We start from the raw sequence: 20,035 nt of genomic DNA, 5'->3' as shown, positions 1-20,035 counted from the left end.
ATCATTCACCGTCTCAAGACTATAGTCAAAGTAAAACGATTATATGAGCATGAGCATGATGACTGTACAATTCGTAGTTGCTACTCCGTGATTGTCCAGAACAGGCAAAATTGCACAGAGAATCAACGAATGGAGCCTGGGAGTCGAGAGTTCTATACTTTGAAAGGACAATAACGGCGCCGGCCACGTCCTTACAGTCATCGGGGAAGGAAAGGAATGTTAGTGTAACAAACGTTGTTATGGAGACCGTGTATACCTCTGCATAGGGTTCGTCGCGGTTGCGGTAATTACCGCAACCGCGCGGTATTTACCGCACCCGCACCGCAAAAACTGCGGTGCGGTGAGACACTTTTTCCCGCGGTTGCGGTGCGGGAAATGAGCTTTTACCGCGCGGTATTACCGCAACCGCACTTCAAAAAATAATTGATAAAGTCTGCAGTCTGCATTAAAAAGTGAATTAAAACTATGACTTTTACCATTTGAGAAGGACGCAACTAGATTTATTTTCTGAACGAATGCTTAGCAATGTCATTATTAGGAACATCTCTCTGTCAGAACCTTCGAGTTTTTTATTACCCTACAATAGAGAAACATGATAAACATTTAATTGCTCTAATTTCCATAGGCTTGACAATGATTTGAAAAGAAATCCGACTATAATCTGTATTCTCGACCTATCGCTACTTGATTTTTTATATTTTGGTCATTCAAATGTGATAAAACATACTGTTACTAAGAAATAAAATCTATAAGCTGTGTCCAATATAATTTGGCAGCATTATTTTTAAGACATATTTTGAAAACTATTTATTTTATACTTATACCTTTTCAAATACATAAAACGCAAAATCCAATCATTGAAAAACAATTGAATTTTACTGTCAAATCCAATTACAAAATGCATCATTTCTCCTGATTCCTCTTGGCAATCGTGGAATTATGAATCGTTTTCGATGACATTTTCTCAACTGTGAATTTTGATTAACTAATGATACTACGGCTTAAAAACAATCCAAAGAATGTAATTATCATCATCAAACCAAACAAATTTGGAGGAATTTTTTCGCGTGCCTCCATTGTTCGTCCAACTGGGAATATTTTCTACCAAATTAACAAATAATATTTTTCAGTTAGGAGTATTTTGTAACTTTTTGAAAGTAAAGCTTTCGAAGTTAGTGTAGGACATTGCGATTTTTTGGTTTTCTCAAAGTCCCCCTCAAGGTCTTCCTTCATATTGTGACAAGTGTCAAAGTTAGCCCAGATGCCAAATGTTGTATAGTTTGGACAGTTTTTGCCTTAATTGAAAATTTATCTTGAAAGATTAAAGTAGGGGTTTGGTATTTCTACATAGAATCTGTATACAAAGTTTGAAAGAAATCGGTTAAGTAGTTTTTGAATGGCAAGTAACACCGCAAATCATGTTTTTCCAGAGACTTTCTACAAAAATCTTCGTCACCGAGTCGTTTGTCGATATTTTTGCATGGAAAAATTACAGCATGTTATTGAAATGATACACTATAATGTACAAAAGTTTTGATCAGTTCGCTTCACGCAAAGTTTAAAAAAAATCGAGAAAAAGTGTTTTTTTTTCACGCCAAAACCCCTCTTAATAAAACTTGCAAAGTTGAATAATTTCATAAATGTTACATTCTGTCGAAGATAATTTTCATGTAAATAAGAATAACATTTTACTATAAATGGCTCTACAAAATAAATGAATAATTTTTCAGCACAACTTTAAAATACATGATTTTTACCGCATTACCGCGCGGTGCGGTGCGGTAAATGCAATGCGGTTGCGGTAAGCGGTGCGGTTTTATTATTTTGCTGCGGTTGCGGTGCGGACTATCCATTTACCGCCCACATCCGCACCGCGACGAACCCTACTCTGCATATCCACGTTTGCCACGGGAAGAAGTTTTTGTTAGTGGAATGGGGTAAAGAGCTACACAAATCTGGATTCACCTTGATAAGTCATACGATTTATGCAAGTTCAGAAGTATTATCATGTGTTTATTGTTCTGGGCAATATATGAAAGATTTATCGTTTGTTGAATTAATTCGGCAATGTAAAAATGTAACGTCAGCTCCGGACAGAGGACTGTCGGGAGTGTTACTTATATTAAATTGAATCAAACGGTTTGTGAACGATTTTATTATCCCTTGTTTCTGTATTCCGGCGAAACACGACATCCAAAGAACAATACAAAATAACGTGAAGTGATTATTTTTACTTTCACTTTTTCGAGACATTTGCTGAAATAGACGCGGTTATAGTGATGTAATGGAATATTTCGAAGTATAGATTGATATTATTATAAGCAATACAACGGCAGCTATGTAATGTTTCTTTACACCACGAGCGATTGAGTGAGATACCGACTCTTATGCAATTAATATTCGCGCGCGGTTTTATGTGAGTGGTTTTTGAGCCGTATACGATCAGCACCACTTAGGTATCTGAAACGACCGATTTTGTATGTCGAACGTACAACCGACAACAGGCGCGCCTTATATTTTGCTAACTACTAGAAATAGAAAGGAAGAATGGTAGACAAGAAGACCAAATATAACTATTATATTAATATACAACAACGTGCTAAAACTTAAAATGCAGAAAATACAAAAAAATGAAGAGATCGACACACACAAAAACAAGTATTTTTCTGCATCACCCTTCCCAAGCTGAGATTCGGCAGAAAAAGTAAGTCTAGAGCCCTTATTGAAAACGGCACATCCACAATGAGTGACCCCCCACCCTATCAACCCCCCCCCCCTTTCGATCTTAAGGAAATGCTGAATAAAGCCACAAGGTGGCAGCTAAAATGGCCGTAGTCGTTTCTTCTTCTTCTTCTTCTTATTTCATCGTCAAAATCAAAACATTGGCAGCATTGACGCGCAAGACAAAATCTTTTGTAACTTGAATGTCTTATATCAGTTTGCTTAGAAATTGTATCACTGTATGCAGGCATGTTAGCACAAGCTGATGAATAGATTCTCTTCACGGAATTTTGATTCGTTTGGGAAATTTGTACCTTTTTATTTTTAAAATAAATGAAACACGTGGTGCAAAAATCAGTCAGCTGATTGCTGAATGATACGCTTGTGTGCGTGCCATCTCATATCGGTATAGTACTTTCTAACCGCACACAGATGCTGCACGTAACCCGAACATAACCGAACCTTTGTTATGATTTTGGCATCGCTTCACGTTAACAGCATCACTGTACAATTTTTAACTTATTTTACAGTACAGATAGAAAGACGGTGGTTTTGACTAGCATACTACGCAGAGTTGACGTAGAGAAAGTAAACAATGAGAGTCGCTCACCGTAGAAACGTCTCCCCGAAAAAAGCCTCAAGAAGTGTGTAGTTTTCATCTCGTTAATTCATGTTAGGTAATAACCCCCCCCCCCCCCCCCTCCATTCGACCATCAACCCGCAACATCACCCATGAACGCCCCCCTGGTGACATATTTAGAGTTGACAATCCAATGGAAAATAGAATTGACAGGATTCCAGTGCGCCTCCAGCACCCCATGTCACATCTTTATGTTTATTCCACATACCAAGAACACCAAATCATGTGATATGATAGTTGGAAGATTAGTGAAGCAAACCCAATAAGAAAAATACTGCTCTCGTGTATGTCATCAAAACAATCACAACAATTACACAGGCTCTTGGTGATACCATGCACGTTCATTGGACAAATTTTCAGACAGCCATGGTCAATATGTACTGTGTAGCAACATTCAATGTTAATTCCAGGAACGCCGGCTCATCATACCACATCAGGAGCACTGCCACTCCAGGCACAATCATCTCAACCACCCTCACATCAAATTACACCATTTGATCACAAACACGTTGTTGATCATCAGCGGGCGATAAGCGGCCCTTACACGTTCAATATTTTTGTCAATACGAGTATTGACGATATTGCTTCATTTGAAGTGTACGTCGTCAATACAACATTTTTCCATTACACGTACAATACTTTAGTCAATACTTGCTAGTATTGACGAAAAAAACCGAACGTGTAAGGGCCGCTATACACGTTCAATATTTTGACGTATTGATGGAATGCCTTCAATACGTCAATATCACTCCAATGCACATCCCTAATCCGTCCCCGTCTCATCCACTCCACACCTCCAGCAGGCACTCATTGAGTGCACCGACCGAAAATGCCTCGCTCGTCGTTGATCAACATTAATTGCGATTCGCACCATCCGTCACTCCTCCGTCAACGGTACATTACATCAACGGGACGTCAAAATGAATCACATGACAGAACAAAAAACAACACAACGTTTCGGTGAACGCACACAGAAAATGCATTCCACTCATCCCGAAGCACCGGTGAAGCCACGTTGACACTCTGCTCCGCTAACTGAAACCGACGTACCGTGTGATTGAACGTTACTTAAGTATAGACAGTGATCACATCGTCCACCGCTATACTGGTTGCCAAAATGCACAATAACCTGTACTTATACAGATATACCACATTCAAGATTTGATTGTGCGAATATATATATATATATATATATATATATATATATATATATATATATATATATATATATATATATATATATATATATATATATATATATATATATATATATATATATATATATATATATATATATATATATATATATATATATATATATATATATATATATATATATATATATATATATATATATATATATATATATATATATATATATATATATATATATATATATATATATATATATATATATATATATATATATATATATATATATATATATATATCCATATATCGAGCAAAAGTGAATTTTTCCTGCATTTTTGATTATTTTCCCAAATTCTGCACATTTAAGGGTTACATATATTCAGGTTGGCCAAAAATCGAAATTTTTTTATTCTTTTTTCGTAAACTTCAGGTTTTTAAGAATGTTACCTCAAATTTTTATAGAGATTGGAGCAGTAGACGCAAAGTTATAGCTTTTTTCATCTTGCTCCCTTATGGAGGTGTGGCTTATACTCGAAACTTTAAGCGCGATTATCTCGAAATCATGTTGCCCAAAAACGATTGCCGAAAAAGTTTTCAAACGATCTCAAAACTTTTTTTACTTGTTCGTAATTTAACTGCCGTGTCCTTGAACGATTCCATTTTTTCCTCAAAATTTTCATATTAATGTTATGAATTATTTTTTTCAGGTGAAAATAGTGATTTTTTTTTAGAAAAATTGTCCTCGTTTCCAAAAAGAATTTTTTTTAATCAATGCAGTAGAGCCTATTGCGACCCTATTTCATACCCCTTGGTTTCGAGTCAAGCATATTATCTCATATATTAATTTGGCTAAAACAGGTGTGCAAAAATAAGCTCTTTATTTGTTGTACACATATGTATTTAGAACTATCCTCTAAATCCAACTTTTAATTAAAACAAAATAACCTTATAGAAATATCTGCTAATCCGGCTCACACACATAGTGAACCGAATCAGGACGCAACGGCGCGGCGCTTAGCTGTTTATTTATGCAAGTTACGAGCCAGCATTTACCGCCTCATATTCTTGTTATTCCGGCACAAATATATTAAACATTGCACTGATACATACCTTTATTTTAGCTGGAGAACCTTTTTACGATTATTTCAATTTTAAAAGCACTCGTCAAACACTAGGATATGTTTTGTCCGATACACTACCATAATCAAAACAAACTTTTTGCATCCATCATACAGAAAAGATTCACCAGTGCGGCCAAATCAAAACATGAATTTGAAAATATATTGTAATGCAACTTCAGGTACAAGTAATTAATGATTTCAAGTTATTCAACTAATTGTTGATTGCAGATATTTTTTTCATATGCACATAGGGGAATTATGGTTAAAACCGACTCCTTAAGCTAAACACTTTTTCTGGGTTGCCAAAAAACCAATAAAATAATAATTTCTACGCAGAATTCTTCTTAGAAAATTCTTAACAAAGCTTAATTTTGTCAGCAATGAATTTCATTAAAAATTATTGGTTGCAAAACTTGGAAAACAAAATGACTTTTTGTAGGCACTGCGGGTAAAACCGACACAACCTTTAATTTATTTTCTCTTCACTTTTTGTTAAAAATGTGATATATGCGTGACTAATAAAGTGTGAGTATGTGTGAAGCAAACATATGCTTTTTGTAGCTTCATCATGTAGTGAGGGGAAGAGAGCTCGAAAGCGTATTGCTATAAACAAGAGTATTTTATACTATAGGATAATTTCTTGATAAGAGTATATCCAAATAATCCTTACGCACATCATTGCAACCTTCAGTGCCATTTTATTTCGTAAGAGAAGATTAGCAAGCGTTCTACATTCTGCTAATCGGAATCATTCACTTATAAGTGACACACACTTCTTAGTAAAACTACCTTTTTCCGACTTGATTTTTCGGGCTCTGCTCATCAACGATCTATTGGGGTATACAAAAGATCATTGTCTCATTGTGATAAAGTTCGTCTATGACAAACCAAGAGAACACTAGAACTTCGGTTTGATGAGCTTTTTGCAGAAAGAGCAAAAGCTTCGATAGAATCTGATAAACCAAAATTCCAATTTTTGTTTTTAAAGAGACTAATAAGAAATAAACACAATAAAAGTATTTCTGCTATTACTATAGTGTGCTAATAGTGTAATTGAAGTGTCACAAAGATCCCCAGCCATTTGGAATGAACCGCATGTCAAAACTGCCATCTTAACAGCGTGTCGGTTTTACCCTAACCAAATGGTGTCGATTTTACCCCAACAGCGCACTTTTTTAAAAAAGCAATTAAAAATACTGAATTTCTCAAACTCGTCTTCAATGCATCCAGTTGATCAAAGGAAAAGTCGATAATAAAAGGTACTGAAAAATGTGGTGATTTGAAAAGCTTTTGTTCTGTTAAAACCTTAAAATCTACCAACAAAATTTTACATCCGGACGAGTATGAACGCTGCTGTCGTATGTTTTGTTTATTTTTTTTTTTGACATTCGGTGAATTAACGTAAATCCAATTTGACTTCAAATGATCTACATAATCGTATTAATAATAAAGTGTCATTAAGAAATGAACAAAAATATGATTTCTAGGGAAAGTTGTGTGGTGTCGGTTTTACCCACAGTGTCGGTTTTACCTACAATTCCCCTACAATTCGGATCGTGAGAATGCAATGTCGTCGCTGTTGTGCTATCTTATGACAAGCGCCATTAAGCACATTTCGAGAAAAACGATTTTTAATGTTTGAGAATTAATAACTTGACACTTACACATGATGCAAACAATTCAAAGAAGACAATTGATGCTTCTATCTATTCTGTATTAATCTCTCAAATATTACGAAGATCGGTTGACTATGTTGCGAGTTTTTACTATGAATGTAAACAAAAGTCGCACTCACACGTGTCATAGGCGTGTATTGATGATAAAAATTGTATGACGTGTCATAATCGTGCATAGAAAATTTTTCATAGAAAATTTTCCATAGAAAATAATCATCAATTTTTAACTTTTATTCATATCTTTGCGTTAATATGGTCTATAAACAATCGGTGAAATGCATTTTGAAGGAAATGAGTCAGGGAATCTAGAAAACATAGTTATTTTCGGTTACAGTGTTGCCAAACATCCTTTATTTCCAGTTTAAAACTAAAACTGTGTTTTTCTCACAACTCGTGTAATTTTCTTTTGAAAATGTTTATGCCATTGTGTTCCTCAGACATTTTCATACATAAAAACATCCAAAACTTCAATATAACTTGAGCAAATCTCTAGATACAGTGATTTGAAGCAAAAAACTCACAATTTCTCATCATGTTTCTCGCTATATCTAAGTAACCAAGTAGAATTTCAAAATTCTGAAAACGCCACTTTGTGGAGATTTTTCAAACAAGTAATGTGGCATATCTAACTCAGTTTACCCCAAAATGGCGTTTGTCATAAGGTAGCACAACAGCGACGATGTGTGATATGAAACTTGTCATTTCAGTTGTTAACCTTCGCATGGTTATTTCCTGCGTGCGCAATTCTGGGCGCTCTTCTACTAACAGCTGATGAGTTTCTTTCATGTGCGTGATGTTAAGTTTGTTTTGATCGGCTGAAAAAAGCAGAATGACTCGTTTTACAAATCACGCGTTGGCGTCCATGATCTGGATACTAAGAATCGACGCAAATGGAATATGAGGCATTGCGTTTCTACTAGATTGTTTTTCGATGAGGTGGAAATTGTCACACCCATGAGGCGATAATTGGATCGTTGAGGTGGGAATAGATGCACAGAATAGAATATTTATTTTTATTTATGATGATTTATTCTGCTAAAAAAGCATAAAATAGTTGTTTAAGAAACAGTACACTGATACTTTATTGTGAAAAAGGTTATAGGTAATATGGCTTCTTGTAAAGTTATTAAAAAAATAGTGCGACACTCTCTAATGGTGCCAAAATAGGCTCATCACTCTACTTGTGGTGTCCTTGAACGACACCACAGGTACATATATTAATGATTTTTTTTAGTTTGATGCTTTCAGTTGAGCTGTTGGACTGGAATCTTAGTCACGGCTAACCTCTTTGAAAAAATTATTAATTTTTATTAATATTTTTTATATCCTCAAGTGGATTTTGCAAATTGGACATTTTACTACGCTAGACATATAATAAGTATTTCATAAAAATATGACTACATACCTTTATAAATATTCAAACTTTTCCCTGTTTTCCTGCATCTCAACATATATAACCCCTTAATAAAAAAAAATAATTTTCCAAACCAAATTGATGGTCCTTTCAATCGGTTACACTTCGAGTGCCGGACTCTTTAGTAAGGCAAATTATTTCGTCGGTGCTCACAGCTAGACGAATAAATAAGTTATAAAATTCTATTACAGTTGAACGATTTCCACCCAAAATAATCAAAAAGTAAATCAAATTGCTGTACGTGTGCGCTTACTTTTAGAGTTCACACTGCATAAGATGTAGATGACACATAATTTTTTCTGCACGTGTTATTGCTGCTGACAATACGACAATATCATTTTTGCGCGATTTATTAGGTGGGAATAAATCTTGCTTCAGTGTTTTTTTCCTTTTTCATTTCCGTTGTCCAGGGAAAATGATATATTACGCCGCTGAATAAATTGATACTTTTGGGAAACCCTAGCCTGCCCTAAAGAATAGCCAAGTCATTGGAAGCGTGCCAATTCCATCAAACATTTTTCGTTTTGCTCCGTTTCGCTCCATGCCTCTGCACGCTGCGTAATATTCGAGTTTTACGAGTCGTAATAAATTCAATTTTGCTACTGGAAGTAATTGTAGCTCAACACTGATTCACTAACTACTGCAAATTGTCGCCATTGAAGTGAGTGCTAATTCCATTTTTATATTCAGTCCCATTGCTGTTTCACTTGTTGAACGCTTTTTAATGCTGAGATCCCTAATTGTATTTTTGTGTCGGTCATAAGACCCCTCAGCAGGGTGGTTTGATTTTTTTTACGGATGAGTGAAGATTATTTTAAATGTTATGTTTATTCTATTTTCAGAACTGGACAAAGTTGGCACCTTGGATGCGATTCTCAGTGGTGCGTACTGCCGATCGCAAATGTATCTTTCGAGACAGATGGCTAGATTGCGACCGGAGCTGACAATGTCGATGTTTTCCGGTAAGTTACTGCACAGTTTTCGGTAATTGTATTGTAAACAACCCTGCGTTTCCTACGTCCATGTGTGATGTAAAAGCGATATTTACATTTTTACTTCATAAAATGGATGTGTGTTCATCCTTATTATCCCACAAACATGTTTCCGTGGGTATCCCCACAATCGGTTTTTTTTTATAATTTTCATGCTAATCTTACTTCTGCAATACTAAATCGATTGCGTGACACAAATAAGTGAATCTGTTCAGAAAATTAACACAAAAAATATAATCTAATTGAAAATAATATTGACAACTTTCGGGAGAAACTTTCTCATGCCTCATATTACTGTCGTCTATTCGTCGTTAAAAATCCTATGGTGTTTACTTTAAAACTTTGTAGAATGCTCGGTCTTTTAATGTAACGTTGCTGTTATGAGTTTGCAGTTTTGATACAGTTTGAACATTATGAGTAACAAAATATCGTTCTATCTATCTTAATTTTTCGAGCTTCACGGCTAGAATTGGGTAGAGATGTCTAAGTAGAGAGTTATTAAAATTTAGAGCCATCGTACTCAAGTGAGGGTAAGGATGTGAAATATACTGATCTGAGAACTAGAAGTGGCAGGGTCATTGGAAACAGGCTAAAAATCTTAATGAATATTTTTTTGTCTTCTGTTGGCAGGCGTCGAGCTTAGACATTGTTGCTACGAATCGCTCGTAGTTAGGATTAAGGGGATAATTGAGATAACATTCAAGCAAAATTAATTGATCTCAACCATTCTCACAATCTAAGCGTAAAATCGACGGGCTTATTTTTCAACTACAAAAAACATTTTCTGTTTTGCATTGTTTAATTTTATCCGGCGAGATTCGAGGAATCAAATTACAAGCAATTTAAAAATATTACAATTTTTATTTATTAACATTGAGATGATGTGAAGTTGCGAATTACTAGTGGAATATTTTGCCTTTGTCAAGATGTGTTTTCCTTCTCTTCTACCTTGCCCATTAGTGATTGTTACTCCCTTTTCTCTTAGTCACTAATTCACGTATATGTCGCTGGATAAAACTATGTATTCACGCAACTTACATCGAATGAATATAAAAATCATCTCTTACACTGGTAAGCTAATATATGCCGCACTGTATCCTGAATAAGTTATTATTTTTAGTTTCTATTAGAGCATCATTAGAAGCTATACATAATATTGACCAAAATGCGAGCCCAATAACTTCTGTGTGTGCTGCATAGTAGATACAAATTTGCACCATTCTATTAGAGTATGCAAACACTGTTTCGCTTGATGCCGTTGCAGGAAGTAGTTCCTCGCTGAGATTATGAGCAGCAGTGTTGTTCAGTGTTGATATTGTCCCGTTTGTCTTGAATTTAATAGCGCCGTCATCATCTTGCATAACTTGGTGCAGCATGCATAGAGGATGCGATCTTTGTCCTTGTGTACTGATACACGCTGCACGGAGGTTGCGAAAGACTGGCAGAGCACGATTATAAATTTTGAGTAATGGCAATCTGACGGTCTTTCGACTTTCTCGAGCGGATGCAGCAGCGAGGATATTACAGAAGTAGCATTCTTAAATTGCATGATAGATGACGTGTTGTGAAAAATTCACTCCCATTTATTAGCGACATGGATTGGCAACAATGAACAATGTAGAGTAAAAGGAGGGGCATAAGTACGCACCTAATAGTTGTGGTAAGTTAACTACACAGAAAAAAATATTTTGTAATTTTAAGTTTATTTTCATGCACATATTTAGAGCATAAATATAAATGTAAAATTTCGAATACTGCTGTAAAATGGATGACATGTAATATTACACGAATGAAAGTGTAAAATTGTATGCTGTTTGATGCTCCAATTGATTTCAACGTAATTTTCAATCAAATTTTTGATTCAATCGTTGTATGTTTACACTCGTATTGATTTACATGTCGTTTAAATTTCATTATTTTTTGGTGTGTATTAACCCTTTATAAGGCGGTGGCAACTATATTGCCACCTTTCGTTTCGTTCATAACGAAAGAATATGAAGTTAGAAGTGTTTCAATCTTATGAAATCTACTTGTTAGGAGTCTGGCAACTCTTCTTATTACTTTTTATTGAGATACAGTGAAAAGTATCCGATTGGTAAGGTTTTTTGAAAAAAAAATAAAAATAAAAAAAATATGGTGATTTCCTTTTGTTCATTGTTAGCTCGATTTTGAAAAAAATAAAATACTATAGACCAAATGGTGATGCAAATTGTAAAAACAACTATTTTTAATCCGAAAATTTGGTTTATGAGTGGTAAAAGTAGCAAAGAAAAAAACCTGTTTTATTCCTCCTAACGGTGCAATTGTGCCTTTCTCATTTCTTCAAGCTATGACCATTACCATTACCATTTCTTCAAACTATGACCATGCCCGATTATGTTCAATATAATTGTGGAAATGTCTATTACATTCTTAACCCGAGAACGTTGCACTTGCGTTTTCCACCCTAGAATGTTGCACTGGGGTATAAATGTACCCCACGCGTTTGATCGCATTTTTCGCAGGTAAAAATGCAAACAAAAGAAATGTATAATATATCACTTTCTTCGTTTTAAAATTTCGAAAACAGCTGTGTAAGTGAAAGTAAGAAATTTATTGAATCAATGATACATAAATTGGTTTGAACAAAATAAAAGGTGAAAAATTAAAGGGTAGTGTACAAGACGCGACCGCAGTCACATTGAACATGCAGCATTATTAATGAAGACCTTGCACGAAGTTATTTCATCGCATCAATACCACGCATGACGTTGTTGCATTTTTTGAAACCACACCGACGATAAATGTTTATATGCTTTATTACATTATTGGATAAACAGTATTTACATTCTTAAAAAAAATCCCAAATCGGAATATATTGGCTCGAATCGTTTTGTCGAGAGGGCCGGGGGAGTGGAAGGGTATGGGGGAGGGGATCAAGGGTAGGAGAAACATCCAACACCATATTATATCTTGCATTTGTGACTAAGGTAGTGGAAATTGGTTCAGTCATAACCGAATAACTGATTCTGGTATATACCCGCAACCGTCGATAGTGGACAATATATTTAAAAAAAATCTTGATTAGCCACGAGGGATCTAGGTGTGCTAATAATTTAGAGAACCGTCATAGGTGGCCAATGTGGTCAAATCAACTGTGATTGGTCATAAGTGATCTAGACCTGCAAATCCAAACAATGTTGTACCCATTTTAATAAATTAGACATCATGGTGTTACCAGTTTATATGAGAACTTGCTGTGTAACCACACTCTCCAATCCGTAACTCTGGAACTGCAAGTCGGATGAACTAAAAATTCAATGGCAGCTTATTGGAGCGCTATACCTTTCATTTCAAACTAAGTTTGTGTAAATTGGTTCAGCCATTTCTGAGAAAATTGTGTAAGTTTAAATGACACACATACACTTCCGGTATGCGGGGTCAATGAAGAGAATGCGAGTGCGAGGGTGGTGATGAAGGGGTGAGGTGCAATTGTAAGGGGGAGAGGGACGAACGATGCAACACCCAGCTGCATATTATACCATCCATTTGAGACATAGTTTGAGAAAATCGGTTCAGTCATCACCTAAGAATAGATGTGACTTAAATTGTGGAATACGCCCGGATACCGGGATTTCAGGAATTGTCGATAGTAGACAATATATTCCAAGAATGGTTGATTTCCATTCAGTGATCTAGACCTGCGAATAGATGTAATTTGGTGACGATTTCAATAGTTTTTGGCCTCTGAGGTATTGCGATTGTAACGGTTTATATAGGAAATTCCAGAACCTTACCAACTAACCTGAAACCTCGGAACCAAAAGTCAGAGCCGAATGAAATTTAATAGCAGTTAATGGGATTACTGTATTTTAAATTTGAAATAAAGTTTGTAAAAATCGATCAAGAATTCGCTGGGAAATAGGTGTGATACTAGTTTAGGAACTTGGCGAGTTCCCCGGGGGCCTCAAGATCCGTCATAGGTGGCCAATGTGGTCGAAGCTGCTTTGAATGATCAATAGTGATCTAGACCAGCAAATTCAAGTAATGTTGGACCCATTTTAATACGTATTACACCATTTGTACATCAAAGTGATACCAGTTTATATGGGAATTTGCTGTGTGACCGCACGCTTCAATCCGTAACTCCGGAATCGGAAGTCGGATCAACTAAAAAATCAATAGCAGCTTATCGGAGCGTTATACCTTTCATTTGAAATTAAGTTTGTGAAAATCGGTTCGGCCATCTCTGAGAAAATTGTGTGAGTTTAAATGATACACACATACATACACACACAGACATTTGCCGATCTCGACGAACTGAATCGAATGGTATATGACACTCCGGGCCTCGGTTAAAAAGTCGATTTTTACAGTGATTGCGTAGCTTTTCTTTATATGAGAAAGGCAAAAATGAATGAATGGAGGTCTGTAATCTGTAACCAGTAGCTCACCTTAATTTCTTTCTGAATTTCTGATCCAGCTAGATTTGTCTTTATATTTGCATAAATCTCGTTGAAAATACATCAATCATTACGAAGACTGACATTTTCTAACCGGTGGTAGCAAGTATATTTTCAAAACAATTTTTATTACAAAATAAATGTAAATATATTCTAAACTAAGTGACAGAACCGTGTTTCTATTAATATAATATTCATTAATAGCCCCAAACTCTGGGCCTCATAAAGGGTTAAAACGAAAACTCCAAAAGATCGGATTTTTTTTATCAAGTAGCACTTTAATCTCTCACCTTTAAAACGTATTACTAGATTTTTTCTAGTTTTCTTTCATAATTCAATTTTATTCGAATTCTCGTATGCGCGTTCGCGATAACCTAAAACTGAAGTTAACCCCTTCATGCCCATGCTGTTTGTGGACAACAACGTTTTTAAACAGCTATAACTTTTGATAGAGGCAAAGTCTGCTCACCAAAACAAGTAAGGCTAATAAATGTGACTCTTGCCTTTCATTTGAGTATTTACAGTTACAAGGATCAGCTATAGAATTGGAGTTATTGCAATTAGCCTGATTGGGTTCCAATGGAGCAGTGCTGCCAGGGACTGTTTATGTTGACGACAGAAAATGAATTTTTCACATATCTTCGTTATGTTGCGATATTATTGAAAACTGATAAAACTTATCAATTTAGACCGTCTTGGGCTACGTTTTCCACGCAATGCGACTAATGTAAATATTCTTGGAGAACTGTATTGAGCATTGGAAGTTAAAATTAAGTAGCTTCTAGCACTGCGAGGAAAGCACCTATCTAGATGAAAAATGCTTTTCGTGTTTCTTGAGCCCACCGATTTTAAGGGGTTATATACAAAGTTGTGGCGAAAAAGTTAGCTAAGTTCGTGATTTTTTAAAGCGTTTTATGCAAATTTTATTTGAAAAAGTGAAAGACAGTTCGTTGGTAGCACTATCGAAGATAAAAAAAAACAAGTTGAATTCAAAAAAAATATTCAAGGTTGTCGGAGTTATGGACAATCCCCCGAAGCATGTTTTTTTGGCAGAGGGTTCCGGTGAACGCTCTCCAAGCGGAACCGCTCAACTGAAATCCAAAAACTAAGAAGATTATTGAAGAGAAATGTATTGTGGTGTACTTAAATGGATCAATTTCTCAATAAAACAATTTTTTCTTGCATAGAAAACATGTTGACCAAAAAAATTAGTTTTGTGGGGTTCAAAGTTTCAAACAAAAATTTATTGCAAAGGATCGAAATTTTTTTGACGAAAAAAGAACCGTTCAAGTACACGAGAATATAAATACAATAAAAAAATGTTTTAGAAAATCGGATGACTAGTTTTTGAGATATCATGTTCACCGCAACGGTACTTTTCAAAAAAACTTATTCCGAGATAATTGCGTTTAAAGTTTTGTGTTAACATCATTCGTGGAAGTACCAGCGCGCAGCAAACGACTGTAATTTAAAATCTAGCGCTCCGATCTGGATGAAATTCCGCACAGATATTTTCAAAAGTATGTACTTTCAGAATATTCAATAAAACAAATTTCAATTTTCTTAGTTTAAACTTTGTAAATAACCCCTTAAGGAAAAATAGTTTTGAAACCTTACACGCACTAGAAAAAAGTTGGGCTTGGAAGGGTTAATAAAGTTTTTTCCGACATTAACTTAGTGGGGCAGGACTACTGAGGGATTCTAACAGAAACTAGCCGACCACAAAATACGACCATCACCGATTCGAACGAAACTTTGGACTTATGTTCGGTTTACGACTCTCCATGATTTTCTCCTGCAATTGCAGTATTTTGATGAGAGAACAATTGTTCAAAAGGGCGTAGACGTTTCTGCATGCATTACATTCAAGTTTTTGTAAATTTAAAAATTGTATTTTTTGTAATTTGAATTATCTCTAGAGCTACTATATCTCAGAATTTTTTTGTTAAGAGCATTTTGATTTGAAATGACATTTAGAATCATATTCAAAAATAAAATTATATTTTTGACTGCAAATAGTTTTTTGTATGTCAATTAGTATGAAATTTAAAAACATTACATTCAAAATGTTTCTTTTCGTTTTACGTTTTTGTTGACAAAATATAAAGATACAAAAAATGTTTGTTTTTGCAATTTAAATTTTTAACACAAAATTTTGTTGTTGTGAAAGATGACACATTTTTATCAGTGCATATTTTTTCGTGCAGAAGTATTCATTCCCTGTAATTCGTTCTCAGATAGTTTTGTTGTATAAAATACGGTCATCGAACATTTTTTTCATAAAATGTTACATATAGAAGCTTTTACGCTCCTTTAAAAAATACTCTTGCCATCACACACTATGCTGTTATAGGCACTTCGACTATTTCAAAATATTGTAATAATTTGAAGGTAAGCGCTCACATCATTGACGATATAAATTTATTATATATTCTTATAAAAGACAAAAATATAATAAAAAGTTCACGTGTACGTTTCCAATACTCCAAACCCCCCTCCGCAAGGACAAGAGTGGGCTTTTCGTGACCCCTACCCTCCCCTAAATTGTCCACGTGCTATATGGATGGCCCCTTGGCATATGCGACTCCAAGGAAAAATAAAAAACTCGCCTCGAATTTACTATTCTAGCTAGAATCTTAAATTTATTCGTTGTATAAAAAATGGACACGTTACGAAGCTTCGCCAAAATAAGGTCAAAGTAGAATATTGGATTTTTGCACATTTTGTACTCGAAAATCGAACAATATATAACAATATATAAAAGATTGGGGTCCCAGGAAACCCCTGGTGAAGAAATTTTTGAAAAAAATTGGACCAGGGCTTCACAGTTTAAAACCAAAGTTTGTATGGAGAACTAGGGGTGTTCAAGAGGGAAGATATCAATGAAAACGATCGTCTTGAATTTTCGCATAAAGTCTTGCATAAAATGCTTATTACGTCGAAAGAAGGAATCTATGTAATTTTTTAGCTCAATCGGACATCATTAAGGGGGTGCGGCGTTTGAATATTGATTTCATAATATTCGAAAAAAAACCAAATTTTCACATGAAATGTTGAAAATCGATTTTTTTTGTTGAAATATGTCTAAAAATAGCATTCCGAAGTCCAAATAATTCCGGAGTTCCTTGAATTCCACGACAACATGCGGGAACTTTGGCTGACCTACAAATTCCGCGGAGATAATTGTTTTTGCTTTGTGTTATGCGCAACGTGATGGTAGTGTGTAAAATGTTGGTCTTATGTTATATTTTTTGTGTAATTTTGAATGTTAATTAGTTTTAAACAATTTCAATAAGACATTGTCAGTCAGTTGAAAATTAAATAAATAAATACAAATAAATAAATGAAACATCAGCATCTAGTGTCAAAACAAACGAAAACTGCTAAAAGCATTTTTTTTAGTTCCAAGGACTCAGAAATCTAAAAAAAATGGAAGTTCAAAAATTTTATTGTGATGCCTTATGATTTCAAAAAAAATTCCCAACGAACTGGGTTTGGAAGCAGAACAAATAAAAAGATGACAGGGATTTATGGTTTCAACTAAATCATTGCGAATTTTTTGTAAAAAAAAGATGGAACGAGTCTACACAGTTTAAGGTTCAACTGAGAAAACTTGGAAAAGTAGCCATTTTGAGCTTGAGCTTGAGCTTGTGCGACCACCCCTGCTGCTACTCCGTTATCGATCTGGACTAGCTGAAGTTGCACAGAGAATCAGTAGATAATTATGCTTGGGATTAGCGAAACATCTTTCAATGTGCAACTCCTGGTAATCCCAAAGTGTTTCTGATCAATACCGACGCCGGCCAGGCCCGAACGTAGATCGCGGAAGGAAAGGGAAGGAATAGTTAGTCCGATACCTGCTTTTGCTAGAGACCGTATATACTACTGCGCACTCCACACGTATCATGGGAGGAGGATTTTTGTTTGTTAGTAGAGTATAGAAGTTGGATATACTTCTTCTTTACCGATGCCAGAGAGGTGACTCCACTACCTGGACTAGATATCGATCCACCAATTTCATGGGACCAACGGCTTTACTTCCCTTCCGAAGGAAGACGTGACCACAGATTTTTTCACCTCAGAAAAATCTCAACGACCTCGGCTGGAATTGAACCCAGGTCAACTGGAATGAGTGGCGGTGACGCTAACCACTCAACGACCGGCGCCGTGGAAAAGTAGCCATTTTGGAAAACGAAAAAAGCATTTTTTTCGCGCAACGTTGGAAAAATCTTCATGAAAATTAATCAATTGTACTCTACCAAAGCCACGAATACACTGATTCATTTTCATGAATATTCTGCCAACGGCTTTTCTCGTTTTCCACGATGGAAGCTTTTCCAAGCTTTCTCAGTTGAACTTTAAAACCACAGTTTTGTGAAATTTTTAAAAATAACATCTTTGAGGTGGGCGTTTTTGATCAAATTTTCCTAACGAACTGGGTTTGGGAGCAGAACAAATAGAAAGATGGCAGGGATTTAGGGTTCTAACTAAATCATTGTGAAGGAATTTTTAAAAAATTGGAGCGGGATTTCACTATTTAAAACCAAAGTTTCGTTAAATTAAAAAAATAACATCTTTTAGGTGAAAATGGGCATTTTTGATCGAATTTTTGATCCCAATTGGTTTTAACCCTTTGCGACGCAGTGGAACGTATACGTCCCACCTACTTCTCCTAAGTTTTTATTGGATTTCTAGTTAACGTTGACATATAAATACGAATTCTTTGTTTTGATCAACTCCTAGGGATGTAAGGAGTACAACTACCACAAAAATGTTTGTGAATTTGTTAATTACTTATTAGTTGTAAACAATTAAATTTGAAATACTTGTTTTTTACAATAAATTGGACTGTGTCTGAGCTAAAAGTCCTAGAGATCTAAAATGTTTTTGCAAGTATCTCAATTATTGAACTAAATAGATTTTTTGCAGAATTTTTTCATTTCAATATCAAAATATGCAAAAATGGAATTATTATGTTGGTCTATAAAAGATTCTGAGAGACAGGGATAACGTCGCAACTAGTATAAAATAGATTATGTGGTTTTGAGGTCACTGACTACGATTGCGATAACAGAATTTGAAAATTCAAAATGGCGGCTACGCAACGGAAGCCATTTTTTACGAAATTCACGAATTTTGTTACAATGAGCATAAAACTCGATTTACGAGAGTTTTTAGGGTCGCTGATTACGATTCTGATGTCAAAATTCGAAAATTCAAAATGGCGCTTACAAAATGGAAACCATTTTTGACGAAACATAAAATTTAGCCAAACCCACTCGCCATACTAGTTCCTTATTTTTAATTTGACAATTCTAACGTCAAAATCAAAATCAGTGACCCTGAAAACCCCCTTGTAAGACGTTTTAGGCCAATACATAAAAAGACATGAAATTTAGCCAAGCGCAGTCGCCATATTGGGACTGCCATTTTAAATTTTACATTTTCGACGTCAGAACGCCGTCAGCGACCTCGAAAACCTACATAAAGCTAAAAATAACAGTATTAACAATGAAAAAAAAATCGCGTCACAAAATGGTTAAACTGGAAAGTCTTGTTTCAATTTTTTTCAAAAATCTTTTCACATTTATGTAATTAGAACGCTTAATCTCTGCCATATTTTTTTCTGTTCTGCTCCCAAGCCTCAGTTCGTTGGGATCATTTAAATTCATAAGGCATTACAAGAAAATTTTTGATTTTAGAATTTTTTGGAGCTAAAAAATTAAATTTGTTTTTAGTGGTTTTCGTTTGTTTTGACACTAGATGCTGATGTTTCGTGCTAGTTTTAGACACATTTCAACAAAAAATTTCGATTATCAACATTTAATGTTTGGATTTGGATTTTTTCGAATATTATGAAATCAATATTCAAACGCC

General features: G+C 35.1%; 1 protein-coding gene across 6 annotated transcripts in view; it reads left to right on the top strand.

Annotated features, from left to right (window-relative positions):
- LOC131689849 (protein furry) overlaps positions 1 to 20,035 on the top strand; it is a 411,320-nt gene that overhangs the window by 144,950 nt on the left and 246,335 nt on the right. For all 6 annotated transcript variants that reach the window (XM_058975189.1, XM_058975188.1, XM_058975187.1 and 3 more), the window contains one exon: positions 9,567 to 9,686. In XM_058975189.1, the coding sequence (XP_058831172.1) occupies positions 9,567 to 9,686 (120 nt within the window). The remainder of the gene's footprint in view (positions 1 to 9,566; positions 9,687 to 20,035) is intronic.

Source organism: Topomyia yanbarensis, chromosome 3, assembly GCF_030247195.1.
Source record: "Topomyia yanbarensis strain Yona2022 chromosome 3, ASM3024719v1, whole genome shotgun sequence".
Taxonomy (NCBI): Eukaryota; Metazoa; Arthropoda; class Insecta; order Diptera; family Culicidae; genus Topomyia; species Topomyia yanbarensis.
Note: the sequence above shows the minus strand (reverse complement) of the source record. Positions and strands in the feature narration are given on the sequence as shown.